Source organism: Xiphophorus couchianus, chromosome 9 (assembly GCF_001444195.1).
Source record: "Xiphophorus couchianus chromosome 9, X_couchianus-1.0, whole genome shotgun sequence".
Taxonomy (NCBI): Eukaryota; Metazoa; Chordata; class Actinopteri; order Cyprinodontiformes; family Poeciliidae; genus Xiphophorus; species Xiphophorus couchianus.
Genome location: NC_040236.1, coordinates 19912405 through 19937519, shown reverse-complemented (window position 1 = coordinate 19937519; position 25115 = coordinate 19912405). Strand labels below are relative to the sequence as shown.

Here is a 25115-nt window from a genome sequence, read left to right as displayed (position 1 = left end):
GATCTCAGACTTTTGACTTTCCCACTTTTTTTTTTTTTTTTTTAGTAAATTGCTTCCTATTTTCTTGTTTATTTTCCTGAATAAGAACAGGACATGCAGCTTTCTACAGTATTTTCTAAAATGAATATTTTATTGAAAAGGTGCGTCCCAAAACTCGCCGGTTGTTGTTGGTGGCCCTATTTACAATTCAAATCCTATGAAATGAAAACTCAGAAAAAATTCAGTGTCCATCTGCATTAACAGGGAAACCAGATTTGTAGCGGGCGCTTGTACTGTACTTGCATGTTAGGCGTTCCGGAAGTATTCAGGAAGTTTCTGTTTCAGATTAAAACAGGAAGTCCTCACCGAGTCTCTGGCGTGTTCCCATCAGGAGGCTGGACCGAATCCGCCGGGAAATGTCGACGAACGCCGTCAGCACTTCGCCGGAGCCCGAACCGTCCCTGCCGTCCACCCCGCCGCCCTGGACCATGGAGCCGCCGCCGTCGTACGACACGGTGATGAAGAGCCAGCACATAAACCAGGAGGCGAACCAGGAGCCCGGCGAACAGCCAGACTACGAGCACGACGATTGGCAACTTCCTGAACACACTGCATGTGCAAATCAAGATGGCAGCCAGCAAGTTTAAAACTGGGTTGGACTTCCTACACTCCTCCGGTGCCTACTGTTCTTCTAAGCGAAGAGCTTTGTCTGAACTCACAGCAGCAAACCTCCTCCGTGCCTTGAAGTCGACCAATCGAGACTCGACTTTTAGCTCAGGCTTCCCGTGGACGGTTGGGCCGTCACAGAGACAGGAGTGGAAGTTCAACTGTTGTCAGGAAATGCTGGTGTGAGATCTGTCGTCTTGTCTTTACGTTTAAACACGAGAAACTTCAGTTTCATATATCTGCAGCATACCTATGTTAAAGCACATATCTTGTTTTTAATTCACTAGAGCCTGCAACCCATATGCAGTGTTGTCTCAATCTGCCGCCATGTCGTTTATTTTATGCAGTTATCCATTTATTTGTTTTTTTCTTTTTTCTTCCCCTTGGCTGCTTCACTCTGGCCTGGTCTGTAAAGTGTCCAAACTCTTGATAAAATGCCAGGATTTTTGAGAAACGGGGGGGGGGGAAGAAAAGAAAGGATGATTAATACTTTCCAGAAGAATAGAATAGAAAAACTACCTTTGTTATCAGGTGTAACAGCAGAATCAAGAGGTTCAAAACGATATATGAAAAACTCATTTTAAGATATAAGGTATTTCCTGTATATTTCAGGCAAAAAAATCAAACAAAATCAGTGTAAGAAGGGAACATAAAAAAGTGCAATAACCTTAAACTAATTCTGTGTTGGAAATAAAAGCCCTAGGCTGCACAGTGGCGCAGTTGGTAGCACTGTTGCCTTGCAGCAAGAAGGTCCTGGGTTCGATTCCCGGCCCGGGGTCTTTCTGCATGGAATTTGCATGTTCTCCCTGTGCATGGTGGGTTCTCTCCGGGTACTCTGGCTTCCTCCCACAGTCCAAAAACATAACTGTCAGGTTAATTGGTCTCTCTAAACTCTCCCTAGGTGTGAGTGTGTGTGTGTGTGCATGGTTGTGTGTCCTGTCTCTCTGTGTTGCCCTGCGACAGACTGGCGACCCGTCCAGGGTGAACCCGCCTCTCGCCCGGAACGTTAGCTGGAGATAGACACCAGCACCTCCCGACCCCACTAAGGACAAAAGTGTAAGAAAATGGATGGATGGATGAAATAAAAGCCCTGGCCCATTTTAAAGGGGAAGTGTACAGGAAGTGGGTTGCATCTTGCCAGTACATCAGAGGACTCCATTCTTAGCTCACCCATTAACCCGAAGGCCTGGACAGATTCTCCTGTGTGCAGCCTCCCAGCTAATGTAGGATTCGCAAAAAAGAGCTAAATTCAGTTATTTTTATATAGAGATTTTAAGAAATAATCCACTTGTATTAAAAATGTTTTTAAACAACCTCTTTATAGCTGCAAGATGAATGTATCACATGTATAAGGTGTCATGCACTGAGAACGGGATGAAAATATGCTTTGTTTGTCATCAGATAAGGCAGTTTCTAACGTAAGAAAATAAAGGATGTCTTTGTAATACTTTCCAGGATTTCTGGCATTATTATTTTTTCAATATTTGTGTATATTAGTTGGTGTTGTACAGGCTATAGAGGGAACTAGCCTCAGTAAATCCACAGCTACATATTTGCCAACTGCTTCACGGGAGGAACACGTTAAATTACGTTTATGTTGCCGTTTCAAAATTCTCTTTAGCGTGGAGTTATTGTTGCACTATTAAGGAATAAATTAATTACAGGTAGAAATTTTGCATTTATTAGTTTATAGGATTACAATCTTGGGAGATATTGAGTTATTGTTGGAACAACTTGTTAATAACTAAAAATGTGTCCAAATTTAGAGATCAGTAAGCAAAGAAAAAGGAAAACAAACAAACCCACAAATCAAACCATGCTAGAGAAATGACTGGATGTGCATGTTTTCCCCCTCCAGGCACCAATTAGCACGTTTTGAGCTTTTCTGGGACGCTGCACATTTTACAAAATAATTGAGCGCAAAGCCGCTGATCATCTTAACCCTGAAGTGATTTTAACATCGTATCCCTGACAGATTTAGGTTTGCTGTAATCTTTTAATTTCACCAACGTGTTTCTGCTGACTGGAATTGATATTAACATTGTGAAGTGAACCAACCAGAGTTGTTCACTGGAAACTAATAGAGAATCTGCAGAGGGAGCCAAAGATCAGGGTGGCGGCAAAGAGGCCCTCCAAACTCAGACCTCAAGATCGCGAAAATACAAAACATTTATATGAGTACAAGGGACCACTTAAAATGATCAGTTTCTCTGAATTTACTTTTTATAGGTTTATGTTTGAGTGAAATGGACATTGTTCTCTTATTCTGTGAACTACTGACAACATGTCTCTGAAATTCCAAGTTTAGGATTTATTTGCAGAAAACGAGAAATGGTCAGAATAACAAAAAAAAAAGATGCGGTGCTTTCAGACCTCAGATAATGCAAAGAAAACAAGTTGATACTCATTTAGAAACAACAATACTAATGTTTTAGCTCAGGAAGAGTTCAGAAATCAATATTTGGTGGAGTAACCAGGAGGTTTTCAATGGGGTTCAATGAAGTGGACTCTTCAATTTTTTCCCAGAGCTGTTTATCTGCGTGTGTGCCTATTTTTAATTTTTTAAATGTAAACCTGCCATGCGTACAAATAGCCAGAAAATATATAAACATATATTTTAAATTTTATAAATCTTATTTATTGTTTTTTACATTTATTTCTTGCTTGGAGAAGATAACCCTGTATGTCTTTCTGTGACCGGAACATGACTCCAACACTTTCCAAGAAGCGGGCCACAGTCCCCTGTTAACCGCCATTCCCCCCTCTGGGGGCGCCACTGTTAACCTCATGCTAGTCATCATGTGGTTCATCATTCTTAGGAGATTACTGACTGAATGAAATGGAGAGATGGCAAAGTGTTTTCAGTGGCCCGGGACACTAAACGTCTGCCAGTCTGGATGCCAGTAGAGCAGATGTGCAAAAATTAGACACACGACACACTAAAGGGAATCTAAACATGAGCTAAACGCCGACTGGTTGTAATAAAACACCAAATGCTAATAATGTCACTATGTCTTGCTAGTACATTCCATCTTGTTGGATCCCAAGTCAGCAGATTGATGCTGGCCTCTTCTAGACACCAAACTGGGGAATCCTCCTAACCTGTTGGAATTCATGTGACTCCTGCACTGGAAAGCAATGACAGCAGAATGCTAACAGCGCATTGTTGCCGATTGCTCACAGTTTGCAGGCAGCCTGTTGTTCGTTTTGTTGTCACATCACCATAAACTAGAGCTAAGAAACGGCTGAGCGGCTTTCTAAGGCTGGTGTCGACTGCTATAAAGCCGTTTATTCAGAGGAAGGGAATCCCTGAAGAGGAGGAAACAGGAGGATGGCTGTAAACCAAACAAACACCGACAGCCGACTGAGCAGTGCCCCCACAAGCTGAGATTTTATTTAGTACAGCAGCCTGAAGCAAGGTGACCTTTCAGGTACAGACGCACACCTGCAATTTTATACCTGACCTGAGCAGCGTGTCTGCAGGCTGTAATAAGCAGCGGAGTGGAACCACCACTGCAGTTTCTCCACCTTCACCTTCAAGCTCTGTCACACAAAGAGCCCACTAAATCTTTCTTACCCTCCCACCCCTCGTCATGCTTCAAGTCAGCGCAGGCTTGAGGGCTGCAGCAGAGGTTCACAGCGATGGCGGAGGGGAAGCCGTATCGGTACGGACTCATAGTGGCCGGCCTCTCTGTGGTTGCCGTGGGCCTGTTCCTCATGATGCAGGAGCGCCCGCACGTCTACGTGACGATGTGTATCGTCGGGGTCACCATGGTCTGTGCTGGGACAGTGTGGAGCCTCTGCCAGTGCTATCCCAAGGTCAGAGTCGGGTTGTACTTAGTTACATTTACTCAATTACGTTTGCTTTAGTAACTTTTTTGTGTGTGTGTGGGGGGGGGGGGAGTTCTAGGAGTATTTTTACTACGCTGTGCTTTTTACTTTTACTTGAGTAATTTTATTATGAAACATTGCTGCTCTTACATGAAATTCTTGGATTCTCTGCCCACAATAAGTAACTTCACTGAATGAAGAGTGAGCTTGTTCTAACCAAAAACCCACCAGACACAAACACACACCTGCAGTTTCTGTTAAAGATCCATAAATAGGTCCCACTTTACATTAATGCTCCCTGATATGTTATTGATTCATCTCTAAACACTTTACAAATCATTAATGACTTTTGTTACACATCAGTTAAGGGTAAGAAGGAGACAAAATTCTTGCCAAATAGTGAGCCAAATCTGTTCACCTGCGTTTGATCTACAGTTTTTATACTAAACATTTCAGACTAACTTGTAAGTACAATCAGCAATTGTAAATGTAATATTTTAGCACATAGTCTCCTACTCGTCTTTATTTAATGCCCAATAAACAGTTATTAGTTATTTAGAAAAGGCTTATAGATTAATTAATAACATATGTATAAACTATTTATTAGCAATCTATAGAGGAGGCTTATTGTAAAGCGTTACCCACAAGTTCGACTAAGATTCGAAAAAAAAAAGTTCCCTTTTTTGTAATTATGCTACTTAAAAATAGATCTAATTATCAACGTTTCCACATACTTGACTTTATGTTTTGGTCCATCTGATGTCATTTTTTAATATTAAAGGACTGATATTCTGGTCAATACTTGAGTAGCTTTTGGTTGTTTTTCTTTTGTTTTTTGTTTTACTCCTACTTGAGTAATTTCTTGAATGGATATGTTTACTTTCACTAGAGTAAAAAAAAAACAAAAAACACATTGAAGTAGCGCTGCTACTTTTTGGGGTATTCGCCCCACCTCTGCCTGAAGAAAACTCTGAGTTTTTGACATGCAGGATGTACTAGAGTGAGGTTTTGTAAACAAAGGCGTGTGTTCGTCAGATCGTCGTGACGCCCGTGATTCAGAAGGAGAGCCTGGAGGATCTGATGGGCTCTGCCAGAGATGAGAGGTGCTGTCTTAACACACTCACACACTCACACACACACACAGCATGGTGCCAGTTATCTGGGTCTTACCTATTCCCTGTGCTCCGTCTGCTGAGAGCCCATCAGCCGGTCTGAACGCGGTGACAGCAGCAGAGTTCCAGGGGAGAGCGGAGGACGGGTCTCCACTCCGTTAGGCTGCAAAATAATATTTAAGCATCAGCCTGATGACATAAAAACCTTCAGTCTGACATATTTGAACATGAGATATATTCCTTAATGTGGGAGCCGTGTAATTATGTCCTTTAAGGAGAATCATTAAACGTTACAAAATGTAATTTGTTTTCAGAATTACAATTTTGACACTTAAATTACAAATTGAGCAGCAATTTATAGCCAGTCGCTAATAAAACCAAGAATCTCCAATTAGTAGGCGCACCAGTTTACGCATTCTGAAAAATTAGGGTTGAGATGCAAAACTAAACGCAAATGAAAGCAAACTAAACCTTTCATTTTGGCATTTTAAGAAATGTATTCATCCTCCTTGGTCACACACTGATGTGGGATGACATCCTACTGCTTAACCAGTGTTTGCTGCAGGTCAGCAAAGTGTGCTTGTGGTGGTCAGTCTGGTGCAAAGGGTGCGCCCAAACTGATTCCACAAGGTTTCATTGGGCTGGAGGTCACAATAATCAATAAATCAATTAATCGCATGATAAATTAAAACAAACTCAAATATCTCTACTGGCATGACTTATGGTTTATCTCTTTTTTTCTCTCTCTCTTTCTACCAAAGACTGGATGATGAAAGTCTTCAGTTTGGTGTTTTGGTCTCAACCAGCCGTCAATTGAAGGACAATTTTGTTTACAAAGACTTCAGAATTCATTTTATTTATTGTTTTGTTTATTTATTTTGGATATTTAAAATGTCTTCCAGGTCTAGTGTTAAATGTCCATTAAGATTTAAAATTGGCTAATCTTTTACAATGTGCTCTTACATTATTATTTTGCCATTACCATAATTTTACTTAAAAATGGTCTCAAGGGGCGTGCTGTGGTGGCGCAGGGGGTTAGCACGCCCCACGTTTGGACGCCTTAGTCCTCAGGTTCGGGTCCCGGCGACCTTTGCCTCATGTCCTCCCCCCTCTCCTCGTCCTCTTTCCTGTTTGCCTACTGTCGCAAAAAAAAAAAAAAAAAATACTAGCCACTAGCGCCGTAAAAACTCTTCGGAGAAAAAAAAAGGGTCTCAAACAACAATATTATCGTTTACCACAATAACCTCTGGAGCAATTTATTGTTCAGCAAAATTAGTCATCTTGACAGGCCTACGCATGGTCAACTCACAACATTTACCTCACATATGTGGCATCACTTTAGGCGCAGATGTCAAACTCCGGTTCTCAAGGGCCGCAGTCCTGCAGTTTTTAGATGTGCCACAGGTACAAAACACTGGAATGAAATGGCTTAATTAGATCAGTTCTCCAGAGTCTTGCTAATGACCTAATTATTCTGTTCAGATGTGGTGCAGCAGAGGCACATCTAAAAGTTGCAGGACAGTGGCCCTTGAGGACTGGAGTTTGACACCCCTGACTTAAGGGGAAATAAGTTTACCAACAGTATAAATTGTATTACGTAGACGTATTGTCACAAAAAAGGAAAAGAAACCTAACAAATTCCCTTGTGTTTTGTGTTAGATTCCAGAGAAACGGTATTGTTAGTTGATCAGAGGCTTCATCATCTCTTTCTATTTGATTTCTTTGACTCGTCTTAATTTAAGGACACGTGTAGAGGATAAAGGAAGGACGGTCGAAAGCCGGGGTGGAAAAAAACCTTTCGGGTCGATCGACTTCCCATCCCAGAATGCAACCCAATCAGAAAATCAAACTCCTCGCTTTGACCCGAGTCGTATTGGGTCTCATTGAAGCGAGTCGGACTCTGACTGGTTAACTGAGACCAGACGGAACCGTCTCGTTCCCAGCTCTGTTGACAGACGGAGTCTCAGCACAACAGCTGCCTGGACCAGCCTGAAGGTCGTTCTGTGGGAAGGAGTTAGAGGCCGTCACGTCTGGCGCAAACTGTCTTTGAATCGTTCCTGAACTAAAGTAGACACGAAGGAAGGGGGGGAAAAAAACCAACAAAGTTTCAGTGATGCTGAAGGAAAACTTTGTGAGAAATTTAGACGTAAGGAAAAACAAAGAGAACCGTGGGACAGCTTAATCGAGTTGATCAGGGTTGATAAATAAATCTGACTGGACTACTTCCGGGTGTGTGTTTCAGTTTCTCCAGGTTCTGCTGAGAGGAAAATAGAAACGACCCGATGTGACGTCATCTCTTTACGACCTAAAGGTTATGGTTAGGTTTTCAGGGAGACGTGGTTCCAAAATACAAATAAGCAACAGAATGCATCCTGAAAGCAGCAGTCTGATTTACAAGCTAGAGCCAGGGTGTTCAAAGAAAGGCCCCGGGGCCATTTGCAGCCCCTGAACTGATTTTGTGTGGCCCCACATCATTCAAGGAAAAAATGTAACTAAATTGGGACAAAACCATGACGTTTACAATAAAATTCTGGTTACTAAAATGTTAGCTACAACACAAAGTTATATTTTTTTCCCCACGTTTTCTGCTTTCCTTATTTTCATGGTAAATACTTTTTGACTTATATGCTAAAGTACACCTTGGTGCTCAAATATCTGCTAGATCCTGCTTTTATTTTTTAGAATAGATGAAATATTTTTTTCCAGTTTTCTTCAAACGAGCCCGAAATATTACGCAAACTTAATGCCTTACATTTAACATGGTGGGGAAGTACATTGCGCAGTTAAACATGGTTTAGCATAGCCTCAGCAACCATCTTTGGGCAAATAAGGAGAATGTCGTTAGCTCTCCTTTCTGCTCAGGCCTTGTTGAAAAGTAGCTAAATTTACAAGAAAAAAGAAAGAAGATTTCATAACCGATCATATCTACGCAGACGTTCGTCTTCTATTTTTTTTTTGCAAGCGGTTCTCAAGAGCGGAATGAGGGGAACAGGAGAGATAGCGCCACGACATTTGTGACCGAGGAGGATTGAATTTGCTGGTGGCGCGAGAGCAGAGGGCCGTTAACGATCTCTTGATTAAAGCGCTCGAGCCAGAAACGAGGCTCTCACGCGCCTCCTGCTGCCTGAGTGGGTCTGTAATTACTGGGCTGCTCGATAAAGACATGCCGGCTCAGCAAAGCTCCTCTTCAGAGTTAAAAATAAAATAAAATAAACGGGGACAGTGTGATGAAGCTGGACTTCTATTCCTGTCCCTCCTCCTTCATCTTCTACTCCTCCCACCGCCACTATTCGCTTTTGTTTTCAGGGACGCTGCGTGTCGGCCGGGTTCCTGCGGCCAAAGGTCGGACGGTGTGCAGATGAATGAGAGCCGCAGCTGCCCCACGCTGCATCTGGTCTGAAGGAGAGCGAACCGAGCAAACTTCACTGGGTCAAAAGCAAAAGCAACTCAGGACTGAAGCCGAGTGACAGAACCAGCAACGCAAATGTGTAATATATCTAATTAGAACAAGTCTTGTGCTGCTATTGAAAGGAAATTATCCTACGTGGGTCGGTTCTGTTGTCATGGGAAATGATTTAACGAACGTGTTTTTACACGGTAGCCCCAGCAGATGGCGCTGTTTACAGTGAAAAAGAAGGATTTGTGTTATTATTTTTCCACCTGAAGAACTGTGTGTGTGTTTTTTTTAAATAAATTTCCCAAAACTGTTTTTTTTTTTTTTTTTAGACTCATTGATGCTTCAAATAAAACAAGTTCCTACAATTCTCCAGTGGTAAAATACAAATAATAATATCACCCATGTTTGAAAAGCATATTTGTTCTCCATGTCCATTATTGTTAAACACACAAATCTGGATTTTGAAAAAAAAAAAACGAACCGCAATTCTTTCAGCCCTGAATTGTAATACAAAAGTAGGCAATATTTTAATATTAAATTCGAAGTTGTCAAGGTGGGGAGTTTCCCCTTTTCTAGATGTAAATTATTTGACAGCTGTGCATGAAATCCAACCTATGTATAACTCCATTTTTTTCCTCTGACACCAACAAATTTCATAAGAGCTTTCGATCTATTTAATATTTGCTTTTAAAGAAATCGAAAGAAATCTGCTAATCAGAGTATAAGGAAGCAAAGACAAACCTCGGTGCCCAGCTGAAGGTTTCGAGCAAAAGCATCTTGTCTATGAGCTCAAGTAGGGCTTACCGGTCAAAATATGTGAAATGGAAATGCCATGCTTAAAATGTAAAATAAATCAACGTAGTGGAAACGCCAGAGCAGAGAAATGAATGCATTCGACATAAAATTCTTGAAATCACATGAGAGTCCAACAATAACTGAAGCAACGTCGCGTCGCGAAAGCAGATTCTGTTGGTATGTTTCTAGTTTTTTCCATTCTGACTTTAAAAAGAGGAATAAAAGTCTCATGTATATTAAAAATAAAACAATCCCAAAAGAGACTCCAATGTGCATTCAGGTTAAAAGCGATACATCTACTCCCTCCAGCAAGTTCAGGGCTTTGTGCTGGGATATGCTGGGTGGGATTCTTAGCAGATTTGCAGCTTTTGGGCCGCTAGAGGTCAGTGTCCAAATCTTGGGGATATTGCTGGATATTCTAACCTCCTAGTAGGTGTTCGTGATGCCAATGCTGTAGCTTTATTTAGGGACATCAGAGTAAAGCAGGGGTTCAAACAAAGGCACGTCATACTTTTAAGATTTTTCTTTGCAAAATATGTCGTAACACGTATGACTTTCCTTCCACTTGAAACATGTGCAGTGCTCTTTGTTCACCTAGCACATAAAATCAAATTGAATAAGTCTATTACCTTTTCCTCCATAGACAATAATACAAATCAACGACATGAGAAAACTTTTGCAGCAACACGCTGTTCGCCTTAAAGCAGCATCAACCAATCCCTGGGAGGAAGTTCTTCCCCCTTTGATTGACACGCAGCAGTCACAGAGGAGCGTGAAACATGACTCCTCCACAGAAAGAGCTGCTTTTAACGGAGGACAATCATTCGATACAAAAGAGGTGGCGTGAGCCGCGGGGACGTCACCAGTCCCCGCCTTGAATGATAAGAATCAATTCTTCGATATATATATATATTTTTTTTAAATCAGAGCAGATGGTTGGAGGTTGTCATCAGACTGTGTGGCACGCAGGACGCGCAGCAGCCCCCGGGGATGGCGGCACGCCGACAACATCTGCAGAAGTCAGACTGAAATAAAAACTCTCATCGGGGATTTCCTTTTAAATATTTAATCCGGGGATTTTAAAAATATATATATGTTTTTTAAATAATTAAAGAAAAGAAAGAAGAAAACGAGGTGTGCAGAATGCGTCCCGTTTCTGGATGGATCGGCTGGGCGCTGTGTCTGTGCGCATCATGTACGGCGGTGTGCGCGCAGGACCGCGCTGAGGACGACGAGACGGTCCTGGAGCGGATCCGCGACGACGACGGCGGGCTTCAGCCTGGAACTGGAGGCGAGCCAGCCGCAGAGTTCCTCAAGTGCAACAAGGTAAAGGCGCGCTGGCGGCGCAGCGTCAGCCAGAAGTCAGTCATCTGTCAGTGACACCAAGTCATCTTCAAAGAAAAAGTGCAGCGGATTCATGTAGACATCATCATCATCGTCATCTTATTATTATTATTATTATTATCATCATTATTATTATTCTCACCTGCGTTGCCCTGCAGGCGGCTTGGCGCATGCCCGGTCAGTACCTGGTCGTCCTGCACCAAGGGACGCACGAGTCTCAGGTCCAGAGGACCGTCAGGAGGCTGAGAGCCAGAGCCGCCCGGAGAGGAAACCCGCTGGAGGTCCTGCAGACCTACTCTGGAGTTCTGCAGGGCTTTCTGGTCAAAATGAGCCACGATGTACTTCACCTGGTAAATAAATACTTTACCTAACAGCAATAACCTTTTAAAATCAGCACTGTCTGATGCCAATTGTCTGAAGTTCATTATGAGAGGTTGATGCACACAAGTAAAAATCAACAAAAAGGCATCTAAAAAAGGGTAAAATTGCATGGATTATCTTGTTACAACTGCAAAAATGAGAGTCAGCTGATGCTAACAACAACAACAACCCCAAAAAATGCATCAGATCACGAAAAACTGCAAATGTTTTAAGTGTGGGAACCTTAACGGCAGCAGTTTTGGCAGCAAGCATGTAGTTTTTATGAGGAAAACGTGTTTTACCAGAATTACACCTGGTGAGAAGCTGTGATTTACAGCATCATAACGCTGGTGTTAACCTTTCATTTCCACAGGTTTTATGCTTCTGTACTTTAAACTGACAACTAAGGTTGATTTCTGAATCATCACTCTTACCGCCATTTACTTAATGAAGGAAATTACAGAAGTATTTTATTTCAATGGAGAAGGCTCCTATAATAGTGAAGATAATCTCTGTTTGACTAAAATATCGATCCTTCTGTCCGTCCATGCGTCCTTCCTATAGCAGTGTCAGAATCCTTTCAGCCTCTGTGACATTTGCAGTGAAGTTATAAACAAAAAAACCCAACATAGTAGATCACGGTTTTATCATGACCTTTCATATGAAACACCCAGTGTAAAGCAGAAAGTGCTTAAAACATCCGTCCAGATTAAACGTCTGGTACAAAAATAGGAGCAAATAAGAAAATAACTATTTTAATTACTTTCACCCATATAAGTTACAATTGCTGCTTAACGTTTATGGGTTTATGTTTCACAGTGCAGGTCATTGGCAAATAGCAGCTAGCTTGATATTTAGTGTAAATAACCACTAATGGTAAAATGGTAAAACCCTCATATTTCATAAATATTTCATATTTTTTTGAAACTGGAGTTGTTTAAACATAAAAAAATATATATATATTTTTGTCTTGGTCCATCTCTGAGGTCTAGGAAACCTATTATGTACCTCATAGTACATAATAGTTTTTATTTACTTTCCAGTCCTAGCAGACTGGAAAGTAAAGTTGTCCAGTCAGTTATGACATTGGTCCCAATGGCGACAAGATTATATGTCAATCAATCAAATATTTATTCCAGACACATAAGAAGATCAATAGTAAAAATATAAAACAAACAAGATAATAATAATAATAATAATAATAATAATAATACGATAAAAATAAAGAAGGTGCTTCACAGCAGGCCTGGGTCAAAGTTCAGTCAACTACTCTGTTCAGAAATGTAAATAAAAGCCCTCGGAGGTCCCGGTGTTTCTATAACCAGCTGACCTGTCTCGTTGTCATGGTTACTCAAGTGCACCTGGTCTGGTCATGGGAGAGCTTAACCTCTGGTTACCTTTTAAGGAGAACAGAGCGCGTTGGGATCTTGGGAGCCTTAAACATTCCCATCACAAAAAAACCAAAAACTACAATTTACAAAAGAAGAAGAAGAAAAATTACCTTAAATATATTTACTTTACCTGTGATGGACTGACGAACTGTCTGGGACGCACCACCCCCACCATGACCCTGCAATGAATGGATGGATATTTACCTCACAGAAAATGAATAAAGTAGCACTGAGAGTTCAGTAGACTGTCAAATACTTAATATTTTCTACAAAAATAACCCAAAAACAGGACAGCCATGTTTATTCTTTAATTAAATTACTTCTATCGCCGGCGTCTCTAAGTTATTTGAAACATTTGATAAAATATGATCACTCAAGTGCACTGATTTGTTTTTTTTGTTTTTCTTTGCCTTCTTCTGGTCGTTCTCCTGTCAGGCATTGAAGCTTCCTCATGTCCAATACGTAGAGGAAGATTCGTCCATCTTTGCCCAGAGCGCCCCCTGGAACCTGCAGCGATTACTGCAGCCTCACGGTGGCGTCTCAGTAAACGCAACGTACCTGCCTCCGAGTGAGTCTCCGTCTGCATCCACCATTTATAGCTTTGCTTATTTTTACGATATTTTCCCAGTTTCTCTCGTTTTTCTTCAACTTAACTGCTGCTTTCTGTTATAACGCCAGAGAGACACGTTTCTACTTCAAACCCATTTTTAACATTGGTGATAACATAAAGCACTTTTTTGTGTGTGTGTGTTTGTGTGACGGCTTCAAACTTTCTGCAGGCGTTACGGTGACTGAAAAGGTAAAAACCAGACACGTTCAGAAGAGCTCTTCAGTTCATCCAAATTAAATTACCCACGTATTGGCTTGGCATTTCTTATCACCATGGTGACCCTGGACCGCAGATGGCCACGCGCAGATGTTTCATACGAGCTTATGAGATTGTGATCAGTGTGTCGTCCCCCTGCAACACACACACACCCCCGCCCACACGGGCGCACACACACACACACTGCATCTCACAGGAAAACACTGCTGACATTTCAAACATCAGCCACATCGTCTGCTCAGCAAGTAAACAATGCAGAAGGTGACAGGTTTACGAAATAACAACTTTAAAATCCCCCTGACTGTGTCTCATGAGTTTTATTGTCAGGTGGAGAGAGTAGTTTAAAAAAAAAAAAGACATGTTTTTTTTTTCAGTCAGGATAGTGGAAGGACACCACGAGCACTTCTTGAAAGTGTGTCTGAAAGCTGTAAATCTGCCAACCTCTCCATCTAGCACTGCTCTCCACAGCTGCAGCTTGTATTTACTCTTTTTAGTCACTTTTAAATATATTAAATTGCTCACACACAGACACACCATTGATATAAAAGCCAGCTCAAAAACAAAAATAACAGACCAAGGTAAATAGCTCTACAATGTATGTTTGGTCTAAGATTTTCTAGCCTCTACTGGCCGCCATCGTACAGTAAATTCACAGGAAATAGCCTCTACGGCTTCTGCACTAACTGAGCGTCCCATAATTTTAACATAAAAACTAAAACTAATTAAATTTACATACTGAAGCTGATACTTTGTTGAAGCGTCTTTTGATCCGTTGGTATTGCCTACTTAGCTTTGTAAAAACGTCCCCGGTCTGTGCTTTGCCCGCTCCACATCACCCTACAGCCCGTTCTGTTGCGTATCTGGTTGCATGCTTTGGGTCATCGCAGTGACGACAGATGAAGGTCCTCTTCATCTTCAGCTTCCCAGAGGACGACTGAAGGCTTTGTACTGCCATCTCACTGATATAGAGGCTGTGTCTGATTTCCTCCACCTTGACTGAGGCCGACGGTTCCAGCTGTCAGCCGCAGGGAATGATGCCATCATCACGGCGCTTTCCTCTGGTGTTTTTATTTATTTTTTTGGTGACATTCAGTTGGTTTTGTGCCAAACGTTTGATTGGAATTATGGCCAAAATGTTCAACCTTGTTTTTTTTACCCCCCTCATACTTTTTGGAGATTTCACGTATTATTTTTTGTCTCATTAAACTTTAGCAAGTCTTTCCTTTTCTTTTTTTTGCCACAAAGCCACATGTGCTAAATGACCAGAAAGCTTCTTTAAGGCCTTTCTGATCAGTTGAGAAGTCTTCATGACTTCCTTCTCTGTGGTCCTTGGTAAATTTTTAGTGCCCTTCTCCTGACTGATACTCTTTGACAATGAGATCAAAGTAATGTCTTGGAAGTTCTCTGCGGTTCATAGATTTGTACTGAAGAAAATGTCAGAAAAAGCTCAATTAGGGTTAATTGGAGGCACTTTAATGGTGGACGGTTGGATGTGATTCTCATTTAACATGGTGTGTGTGTGTGTGTTTACTTTTAACCACAATATTTCAGTTTAGTTTTCATTTATCCTTGTTTTCAGCTTAAAGACCACAAAAAAAGATAAATTAATTTTAAAAATTAGAAAAACCAAGTATCTTACTAGACTAATTTATGTCCACCGTAGAGCTAAATCGTCCGTCTGTCCTCCAGCTCTGTCGTCGTCTATCTGCATACACAGCTGAGGTAACTCAACCTGCCTTCTTCGCGTGTCGTCCTCTACAGATGATGGAGAGATGGCCGAGGTGTACCTGATGGATGGCAGTGTGCAGAGCTCCCACAGAGAGGTTGAAGGACGAGTTCTCATCACAGACTTTAATAACGTTCCTGAGGAGGACGGAGTCAGAGTTCATAGGCAGGTTTGTCAACAGCAGCTCGGCAACAAAACCTTCACCCTGACCTCCGCCCCGCTGCCATGCTCAGCTTCTTCTCCTTCTTCTTCTCCTCCTTCTCGCAGGCCAGTCAGTGTGACGGTCACGGCACGCACTTGGCCGGTGTCGTGACGGGATCGGATTCGGGTGTTGCTCGGGGTGTCGGTGTTAACCTGGTCCGTGTGCTGAACTGTCAGGGGAAAGGAACCGTCTCCGGAGCTCTGGCAGGTCGGGTGGCTTCATTGTTAAAACCAGACAAGATCGCATCTAAAAAGATAACTTCTTTTTTTTTTCTTCTTTTTTCAAACTTATTTTTGAGTTACAACCAGACAACCTCAATGTGCTTTAGATAGATGCAAAATGGTGGATGTTTTGTAAAGTTTGCTGCAACTTTCAAAAATCTGAAAAGCGTGGCATACATTTTGTATTCAGCCCCTTTACTTTAACCTCCTAAATACAGTCGGATAGGTTTATTAGAAAATATTGGAATAAAGGCGTGTGGAAGAAAGAGCGCTGCTAAGATGAGACCAGAAGTGATCTGTTTTTGGTAACACACCATGTTCAAAGGAAAGACTAACTGCACAAAACCTCTAGCACAACATTCCCATGCATTTATTTTTTTTTCTCTTTTCCCTTCTTTTTGATTTGTTCTGTTTAGTATTGGAATGGGTTCGGAATCACCTGGTCACATCATAATGTAGAGACGTGTACCATCTGCATTATAGTTATGGTTTCTTATTACTTGTTCAAATCTGAGCTAGCTAGAGTATTTAGATATAAAAAAGGTGGGGTCCTAATATTGAACCTTGGGGTACGCCACATGTGATTTCTGTCCGGTCTGATGAGAGGTTGGTCGGAGTTGATTGGATGATGGATGGAGCTAAATACAAGAAAGGAAACCCGCTAAAGGTGACAAAAGACTTGAGACCACTCACAATTAGTTTTGATCTAAAAATGTTTAGATCAAATCTAAACTTTGATCTAAACTTTCTAATACATTCTTAATACTAACAAGAATATATTAGAATTAGGATTCTAATTCATGTATTAGAATGGTCCAGTCCAAGTCCAGACATAAATGTTCTCCATCCTATCTGACCGAGCTGGAGCTGTTTTCCCAAAACAGAATGGGTAAAAGTTTCAGTCTGTAAACAGGCAGAGCTAGTTAAGACCTACCTGCTGTAACTGCAGCAAAATATTCCACAAATAATCAAACATGAAAGTCCTAATAAAACGCCACATTCCATTTTGTGGTTGTGACATGAAAAAGTTAAAGAAGTGAACCTGCACTTACCTTTGCTGGTCTTTTCGCTTCCTGTTCAGGGCTGGAGTTTATCCGAGCGACCTTACTGGCGCGCCCCGTGGACGCGGCGGTTGTCTTGCTGCCCTTCATCGGCGGCTTCAGCCGGTCACTGAACGCAGCATGCAGAGAGACGGTGGCCCGCGGAGCCGCCGTCGTCGCCGCTGCAGGGAACTACAGAGAAGACGCTTGCCTCTATTCGCCCGCTTCAGAACCCGAGGTCGAAGGAGAACACTTACGGAAACAGACACAGGCCGGATCGCGACCTCTAACCCTCATTCCGTCTGTGCAGGTCATCACCTTAGGGGCCGTGAACTCTGAGGACCAGCTCATGTCGCAAGGAGCAGGGGGCACCAACTTCGGCCGTTGCGTCGACCTGTTTGCGCCCGGTGATGACATCGTTAGCGCCAGCAGCGACTGCAGCACCTGCTTCACCTCACACAGCGGAACGTCGCAGGCTGCCGCTCACGCTGCCGGTGGGCCTCGACGCAAACAGCCGCTATGACAAACAGCCGAGTTATAATGTTTTATACTTTGGTCTGGAGGTGGGCGGAGCGATCAAAAAAAAATCAAGATATCGACACCAAGTCGTAAAATTGATCATTTAGTTTCTGATTACATCTTCAGATTTTATTTTTGGACCGTAGTTTCTTAGCTCTACCTTCAAAAATTATATTTTCTGCAGTTTATTTAGAAAAAAATATATGTTAATATGTTATTAAAGTATTTTGTAGTTGGTAGCACTGCTGCCTTGCAGCAAGAAGGTCCTGGGTTTCGATTCCCGGCCCGGGGTCTTTCTGCATGGAGTTTTTCATGTTCTCCCTGTGCATGTGTCTCCGGGTTCTCTGGCTCCATCTGTCAGGTTAGTTGGTCTCTCTAAATTCTCCCTAGGTGTGAGTGTGTGTGTGCATGGTTGTGTGTCCTGTCTGTCTCTGTGTTGCACTGCGACAGACTGGCGACCTGTCCAGGGTGAACCCCGCCTCTCGCCCGGAACGTTAGCTGGACACCAGCAGCCCTCCTGACCCCATTAGGGACAAGGGTGTTAGAAAATGGATGGAAACTTTGAATTATTTTGTTCAAGCCTGGGACAGAGAACAAAAACAAAACACAAAAACACCTAAATGTCAGACATTTGATGATATATCAATCTTAAATAGAAAGTATTGGTATCAGTATCGTTATCGGTATACATTATGGCACACCTCTACTTTGGTCTGTTTTTGTGTGTGTAGGTATAGCAGCCGTGATCCTGTCCGCCAATCAGATGGCCTCCCCGGTGCAGGTCCTGCAGGTGATGCTGCATTACTCCGTTAGCAACACAATTAACTTCCTGTCTCTGTCTGAAACGCATCGTCTCACAACTCCAAACCTGGTGGCAGCCATGCCTCCCGCCAACAACCCAGCACCAAGTTAGTGACTTCCCGACCTCAGCACAGTTTGCACAATTCCCCCACCCCCACGTGCACCTCAGACCGGGTTTGTCCTACTTCCACGTGCAGGTGTCGAGCTCCTGTGTCGCTCAGTGTGGTCAGAAAGGTCAGGCCTGTCGAACGCGGACGCGGCCGTGAGCCGCTGTCGCGTCGGGGAGGAAATGATGGGCTGCAGCAGCTACGCCCCTGACGGCGCCCGCGTGGGAGAAACGCTCACCGTGAGTTCACTCGCCGCCCAAACTGACAGAAACTCCGCGGGCGCAGCGGGTTGAAGCCGCGTCTCCTTGGTCTCGCAGGAGAGCAGCGGACGCATGGAGTGCGTCGCCTACAACGGGCTGACAGGCAACGGGGTGTTCGCGGTGGCCCGCTGCTGTGTGGTGGATGGTCTGCAGTGCCGCGCCCACGCGAGCCCCGGGCCCGGGCGGGACGCTCAGTGTGCGGGCCCACAGAACCACCTCACGGGTAAGGAGCGTGACCAGCCAGCGGCAGACCAGCAACAAGCAAACCGGCCTTTCTTGAGGCCAAGTGATAGCAAGCAAAACTCTTTTTGGGGGGAGGGGTTTGTCATTGACATGAAGTCCCAGCCGTGTTCATTGGAAGTTTAATTCCTGTAAAATACTCAAGTGAAGCTCTGCACTGTTGAGGAACGGAAGAAAAAAAAAAATAAATACGTGGCTTTTACTACAAAAACACGTGTTTTGGTCTAGTTTCTAATGCAAATACCTTACTAACTTACAAGTAACTTTTCATCAAGTTATACAAGCTTGTTATAAATCAGTAATTCCTTAATAATAATGAATAAGTACAATCTATGATTTAAAAGATTTGCCAGTGGAATAAGACGTTTTTCCCACATTAAGGTAAATGTTTTGCTGTACTGGCAGATTATTTCATTATGACCAGCATTTTTTCCATCAATATCAAGGAATTACTGACTTAATACAAGCTCATATTTCTTGCTGAAAAGTTACTGGTAAGTTAGTTCTGTCTTATTTCGAGTGTTACGATATTTGCATTAGACACTACCAAAAATACTTGGTAAGATTTTGTTTTTGCAGTGCAATTTTTGGAGGATTTGGGGTCGCAGTTGAGTTTTGGGGATGCCTATCAGCTGATGCTGGTTGCAATAAGCAAAACACTTTGTTGGTGCAGGCTGGCGTCATTAGAACTGTCCAAAGTCCGGCTGCAGTTTGCTACAAACCATGCAGAAGACACAGAAGAAGGAGAAACCAAAATTGAGCCTTTTGATTGGCATGCAAGATGCCATGTGTAGAGAAAGAAGCTGCAGATAATACTCACGTGTGGAGATAGTTTTCTTCTGCAGGGACGGGGAAGTTGGATTTAGCTAAAGGTAGAGCAACTAGCGGGAAGGAAATGGTAAAAAAAAACAACAAACTTTTTGAGATATTAATTTTCCAGCAGAATAAGTGTAAAAATATGGCGAGTATAAAATAATAATTCAGAATAAAGTATGTTCATATGACATGGTGCCAAACCTAAATCCCAACAAATTGTTGCTCACAGATCCGAAGATGAATATAAATGCAAGCCACACATTTAAGATTCTCATTTGGAAAACTTTTTTTTTTTTGCTTCTACTGCACATTTACGCACTACTTTATGTTGGTCAATCATATAAAACCCTAATGACACTGGCTGAGGTTTGTGTTTGCAATAAGACAAAATCTAGGGAAGTTCAAGGATGATTTTTAATTTTTTTCCCCCCAGTTACTGTGTGAATATAACGAGGTGAAGAAACACGCTGCAGTCAAATCAAACCGTATCGACGTGAACCAGACGAGAGAGAGCCACAGTGAAACATGCTCCTCAGATATCCTTCTGTTGCATATATAAAGTGTGCAAGCTATTCAATTTGCTATACACAGCAGCTTCTAGGTCAATTATGTTACCATGGCAATCAGTCAAAGGAGAGAGAGAGAGAAAACACACACACACACACACTCCTGGGCAGGATAAATGCCAACTGTGTGAGGTGTAAAAAGGAGGCTTCAAATGTCATGACGGCATCCTCCAATGGTTTTTAATCTCAGACCGAATTGTTTGGCTTTTCTTTCAAGATGATTTCTGGGAGGAAAACGGGCTCCATCCTTTCAGTGCTTTTATTTCTCCTCAGGCTGCACCAGTTGGTCCGCAGCCGAGATCTCGTCCGACTCCCGCCCTCATCGCGGCGCCGGGAGGAGCTGCTCGGTGAAGGACGGAGTCACGTCGCACGCAGTCTGCTGCCACGCTCCGTCTCTTCAGTGCCGTCTGCTGGAAACCACGTCGTCTGACAAAGAGCAGGTGTTTTATTAAACCGGAGACATGTATCAATCCTGTCTCCTCTCCCCCCTGCCCCCAGATGTCTCTATAACCCCTCGGGTATCCTGGTTTTCTTCTCGCAGGTTGAGGTGACCTGTCCCTCGGGCTGGACTGTGACGGACTGCAGCGCCGTCTCCGAGGGCTCTGCCGTTGTCGGGTCAGTGCCCGAGGGCAGCGGCTGCCGGATCCGCAGCGCGGGGGAAGTGGAGGCGGAGGGCGTAGCCGTCTGCTGCCGTGTCACACCGCCAGACCCCCCTGCTACAACTCCCAACTGATCACAGTGTCATCCGTCTTCTCTCTGAGCTCCTTCACCCCGTGGAGACACTTTAATGAACCTTCAGTAAGCACTTCTGCAAAGATGTCGATTACAGCCATATGATTAAGTCGAAACGTTCTCCACATTATCTTGTTAGCCGTCTTCAAACCATCTGGGAGATACAGGTTTAAAGAATAAATATATCCTGTTAATTTTTTGTATCTTTGTACGAACAAGCATAATAAACAATCATGACGTACCTGACGTACGGTCTGTCCGAGCCCAACACAGCACATAACACTTAAAGGGGCAGTTTTGTGTGTTTTCCATTTTTTAGTACGGTCAAGTGGCTGTTGCCTTCAGTCGTAAAAATGCTGCATATATGACTTAAAAGAATTTTGACTTTGTAGTTTAACATCTTGAAATTGAGCCTGCGTCTCTTTAAGAAACTCCGGCTCTTCCTGAAACTCCGCCTTCAGGAAGTCATCACAACTTGCCTCCTTTAATAACCCTTTAACAATGTATTTTTTTTTTTTTTTTACCAACTTTGCATTGAGATTAGCTCAGCAGATGTGCAGCTCCACCAGGTGTTTGCTAAGTGCTGCTGGCTAGTCTGAAGGAGCTGAGTGGGGCTCAGCTGCTGTGAGGCGGATGCTTGGAAACTGCAGCTCTGAGGAGGAGCTTTGTCCTCAAAGGCGGAGCTAGGTCCACCCAGACGTTTTGTATAGCTGAATGGTTGCCATAGAGATTAAAGGATTTCTCAAACATGCAGGAAAGAATCAAAGCGACTCTCCAGGTATGTTTTTGATGAGGGATTAACATTATAAGATGATGTAAAGCTCCAAAAGTCAATGTTACATAATACTTTCCTCTTAACTCACCTTTTTCGATTGGTTTGTGCCTGTAGGTCTGAGTGACAGTTATGTTGTGACTGACTTTTGCCAAACATGGAGCAGGGTAGCATTGGCCAAACATCTTTACTTTGATTGTTCCTGAACTCTTCCAGGTGATTCAGAAAGTTTGGAAACCAAATTCAGGCTAACGAACTAAAAAAGGTTTTGAAAAAAATCTGCCAAATAATTGCAGTTTTTCTTTCTTTTTACATCACTAAAATTTGTTTTATTATGAATTTTTTTTTATCCAATAAGCTAAGAATGAAATATGTTTAATTTAAAAAAAAAACTAGTGTAGGAATGTCTAAACCATTGTAGATCCAAAACTTCAAAAGTGTTTTGCATGTTTTCCTTATTGACACTAAGCCAAGCAGATTACAAATTTATTTCTTTTGGGCTCGATTTAAGAAAACTGAAAAGGATTTAGTCTGTTTTCAGCAACAACAACATGATTGTGTCCAGTCTTTATTTGAAAAGTTAAACCAATGAATAGTTGCTTCTGCCTAATATGAAAGGAAAGTGTGGGATGTTTTTGAACACTTGATGTTAGAGTTAGATAAATTCATAACTTTAGAGGATCCCTTTGTGTCTCCAGGTGTAAAACCTTGAGAGTCGTTTCTACCATGATCGTCAGATGAAGAATTAGGCCGATGTGCAGACATGGCACGAAAACTACGTTTACAAAAGGTTGTGCATTCCAGTTTATTTTATATCAAATTTCCCCTTAATCAAACTCTGATGTACAAATTAAAATCGAGTTTTAACATGCGTTACAGATTGCTGCGTTGTCGGAAGTGGACTCTCAAAATCGAAAACACAGTAAAAACCCCGTACGGATGCCAAGTCCCAACCCCACGCACTTGCTCCTCCCTCCCCACAATAAAACAAAAGACTCTGTCTCGAAGCCCCCTGCCCTGTCTTTAAATAGTTGTGTTGGTGCAGAGGAGGCCCGGGCGCACGAGACGCACTCCTCAGGTGGGCGCAGCCCGCGTTGCCATGGCCACGCTACGGCTTGGCACGATGCCGCAAACGCAGCTTCCTCGCGAAGTTGGAGCGGCCTCGCTCGTGCCAGTAAGTGCTAATGATACCGAATCACATAGCAAACAACACGGGGGGGGGGTGATTTTTTTTTTTTTGTTGTTGCGTCACGCTGAAGAAGAAGGAAAAATAAAATAAGAAAAAAAAAAAAAAAAGCACAAACTTTCACCACCACACATGCAAACGTGCCGGAGCAGCACGCCGTGACATTCACAACAAATGAGACCGAGAGGAGGGAGGGGTGGCGGGGCGCGAGCAGTTCAACAGAAATGTCAGTTCGCGTGATTGCCTCACACCGTGGGGTCATCACACTGTAAACTTTGACCTGTTAAAGCTGATAGCTGACCTGCTAAGCTAGCTGAGTGGAAAGGTGTTCGCCTGAACTACGCCAGTTTCTACTGCCTGGAAACAGAGTGAAAAGAAGCAGCAATTTATTTGTTTTTAATTTTTCTTGTTTCTTGTTTTTTTTACCATCACCAGAACCCTGTGTGTGTACACTCCTTCCTCCCCCCCCCCCACTCTCCATCAGCTACATTCACAAATATCCTTTATCACGACACACAGAGGTGACTTTCCCTGTTCGGACTGTGACAGGGAGGCCTGTAGCAGTCCTACAGGAGACGCGCATGAAGCAAGGCGTTGACTGAACATGTGAGGATGGCGTCCATCAGGAGATTAAGGCACTTTAAGACTCCCGATGATTGGGGGGCGTGAGGGGATGAAGGTAACGCAGTGTGAACACTAGAAGCTACATGTGAGTGTTGAGAAAGGCAGACAGACAAAGCAAGAAAGCCACCAGAGCATTGGTAACAACGACGTGAAAAGGACTGATGTGCATATATGTGAGCGTACTGAATGAGTCATTCCTCTTGTGCATGTGTGTGTTTGTGGATGTGTAACCCCTTGGCACCTGAAAGCAAAAAACAGTAAAACATAAAAATAAAATAAAAAAACGTGCTCCTGAGCTTCCCCTTCAGTCGGCACCGGTGGCCTGTCCAGATCAGGTTGCATAAGGCTGAAGATCCGAAACAAAAAACAAAACGTAGCGATGAAAAGAATCAAATAAAATAGAAATCGGCACGTGAGGCTCCCTGTCCTGGGCAGAGAAAAATACAAAATGTGAGGGGTTGGGCTGAGTGCTGACTATGGCACTGCTAGTTTGAGATCTGTCCCGATCCTGACAGCCACAGGGGTCCCCTGTGGCTCCGGGGTCAAAGGTCCAGTCACAGGGAGAGCGGCTTGAGTAAGTGGCACTGCAAACATTGTTAAAAACAAAACCCAAACAGAAGAGAATAGCGCTGAGTGGCTCTGGAGGAACTGACCCATCCTGCTGTACATCACAATAGCCTGGGCTGGACTATAAAGTGCATACTGAACCCCGCCCGCCCGCCCGCCCCGTCATCCCAGGAGCTCGTGAGGGTGGAGGTGTTTCTGTACAAGCGCGCGCCTGTGAGTTCCTGTGGGCGCGCGCACTAGAGCAGCTCCAGCGGTCGCCTCCTTCATTTTGCATGGCTGTGGAGGAGAAGACTTTAAAATATTATCTTACACTGAAAATTACACATATGGAGCAAAAATCTTAATTACAAAGTGAATAAAGCCCGTCGCAAAAAAAAAAAACATTGGCAAACATGAGCAGAGCGTCGATAAAACACCACCCGAGCCCGTCCTCCAACTCCACGTCGTTACGAGTGAATAAAAAAAAAAAAGAAGGATAAACTGAAGTTATCCGCTGAGCGCGCTTTTCCCGACCCGATCGGCTGTGGTTTTTAATGAGAATTTGTCGCCTTGGCCGCTCTGACAGGAAGTAGTTCATGATTTATTCGCAGCTGCTTGGTTGCCCTGGCGACCGAGATAAAGTGTCCTGATTGGCTTCCTGTGGAGTTCCGAGAGTCCTGTCCAATCAGAGGCACGGCGCCGGCCGTTCCGACCCGGCCCGGCCGCTTGGACCCGATGCCGCCCCGCCGCCGGAGTCATCCCGCCAGCCGGAGGAGTTAAGAGTCCACGTCTTCTAGATCGCTCTTTGAATCGCCGAGCATCATGGGAGACTCCGAGCCCTGCGGGAGAGAAGGAGGCAGAAATGTAACGTATTCACAGAACCACTTATTGTGTCTCGATAAAGCATTCATATATTTTATTTATTCATGTCTGCAGCTGCAACTTTAAAGTATTTTATTGGAGTTCTGTAGAGACCAATTAAAGTAGTGCCCAACAGTGAGGTAGAATCTTGAAGTGTTTAATTTAATTTAAAAATTGTTTATCACAAAGGGAAAT

At 43.2% G+C, this 25115-nt stretch overlaps 3 protein-coding genes across 5 annotated transcripts in view; 2 read left to right on the top strand and 1 right to left on the bottom strand.

The window, feature by feature from the left end:
- Positions 1 to 3066: 3066 nt before the first annotated feature.
- bsnd (barttin CLCNK type accessory subunit beta) lies at positions 3067 to 9202 on the top strand. The gene is made up of 3 exons (XM_028028760.1): positions 3067 to 4464; positions 5512 to 5579; positions 8895 to 9202. The coding sequence occupies exons 1-3, from the start codon at positions 4288 to 4290 to the stop codon at positions 8986 to 8988; spliced, it is 339 nt and encodes a 112-aa protein (XP_027884561.1). The 5' UTR covers positions 3067 to 4287; the 3' UTR covers positions 8989 to 9202.
- A 1405-nt stretch (positions 9203 to 10607) lies between these two features.
- On the top strand, positions 10608 to 21177 carry pcsk9 (proprotein convertase subtilisin/kexin type 9). Its single transcript, XM_028028759.1, has 12 exons — positions 10608 to 11106; positions 11283 to 11474; positions 13311 to 13443; positions 15463 to 15596; positions 15695 to 15836; positions 16932 to 17128; positions 17201 to 17384; positions 18141 to 18317; positions 18408 to 18556; positions 18635 to 18800; positions 20473 to 20639; positions 20741 to 21177. Exons 1-12 carry the CDS (start codon positions 10924 to 10926, stop codon positions 20930 to 20932), a joined length of 2016 nt encoding a protein of 671 aa, XP_027884560.1. The 5' UTR covers positions 10608 to 10923; the 3' UTR covers positions 20933 to 21177.
- Positions 21178 to 22479: 1302 nt separating this feature from the next.
- usp24 (ubiquitin specific peptidase 24) overlaps positions 22480 to 25115 on the bottom strand; it is a 38404-nt gene continuing 35768 nt past the window's right edge. For all 3 annotated transcript variants that reach the window (XM_028027741.1, XM_028027742.1, XM_028027743.1), the window contains one exon: positions 22480 to 24898. In XM_028027741.1, the coding sequence (XP_027883542.1) occupies positions 24836 to 24898 (63 nt within the window). In that variant the 3' untranslated portion in view covers positions 22480 to 24835. The remainder of the gene's footprint in view (positions 24899 to 25115) is intronic.

Coding starts and splice junctions, on each gene's coding strand:
- pcsk9 (XM_028028759.1), top strand. CDS start 10,924: ATGCGTCCCGTTTCTGGATGGATCGGCTGGGCGCTGTGTCTGTGCGCA. Junction 11,107..11,282: donor AGTTCCTCAAGTGCAACAAG/GTAAAGGCGCGC, acceptor GTTGCCCTGCAG/GCGGCTTGGCGCATGCCCGG. Junction 13,444..15,462: donor CGCAACGTACCTGCCTCCGA/GTGAGTCTCCGT, acceptor CGTCCTCTACAG/ATGATGGAGAGATGGCCGAG.
- bsnd (XM_028028760.1), top strand. CDS start 4,288: ATGGCGGAGGGGAAGCCGTATCGGTACGGACTCATAGTGGCCGGCCTC. Junction 4,465..5,511: donor TCTGCCAGTGCTATCCCAAG/GTCAGAGTCGGG, acceptor TGTGTTCGTCAG/ATCGTCGTGACGCCCGTGAT. Junction 5,580..8,894: donor GGCTCTGCCAGAGATGAGAG/GTGCTGTCTTAA, acceptor TTTTGTTTTCAG/GGACGCTGCGTGTCGGCCGG.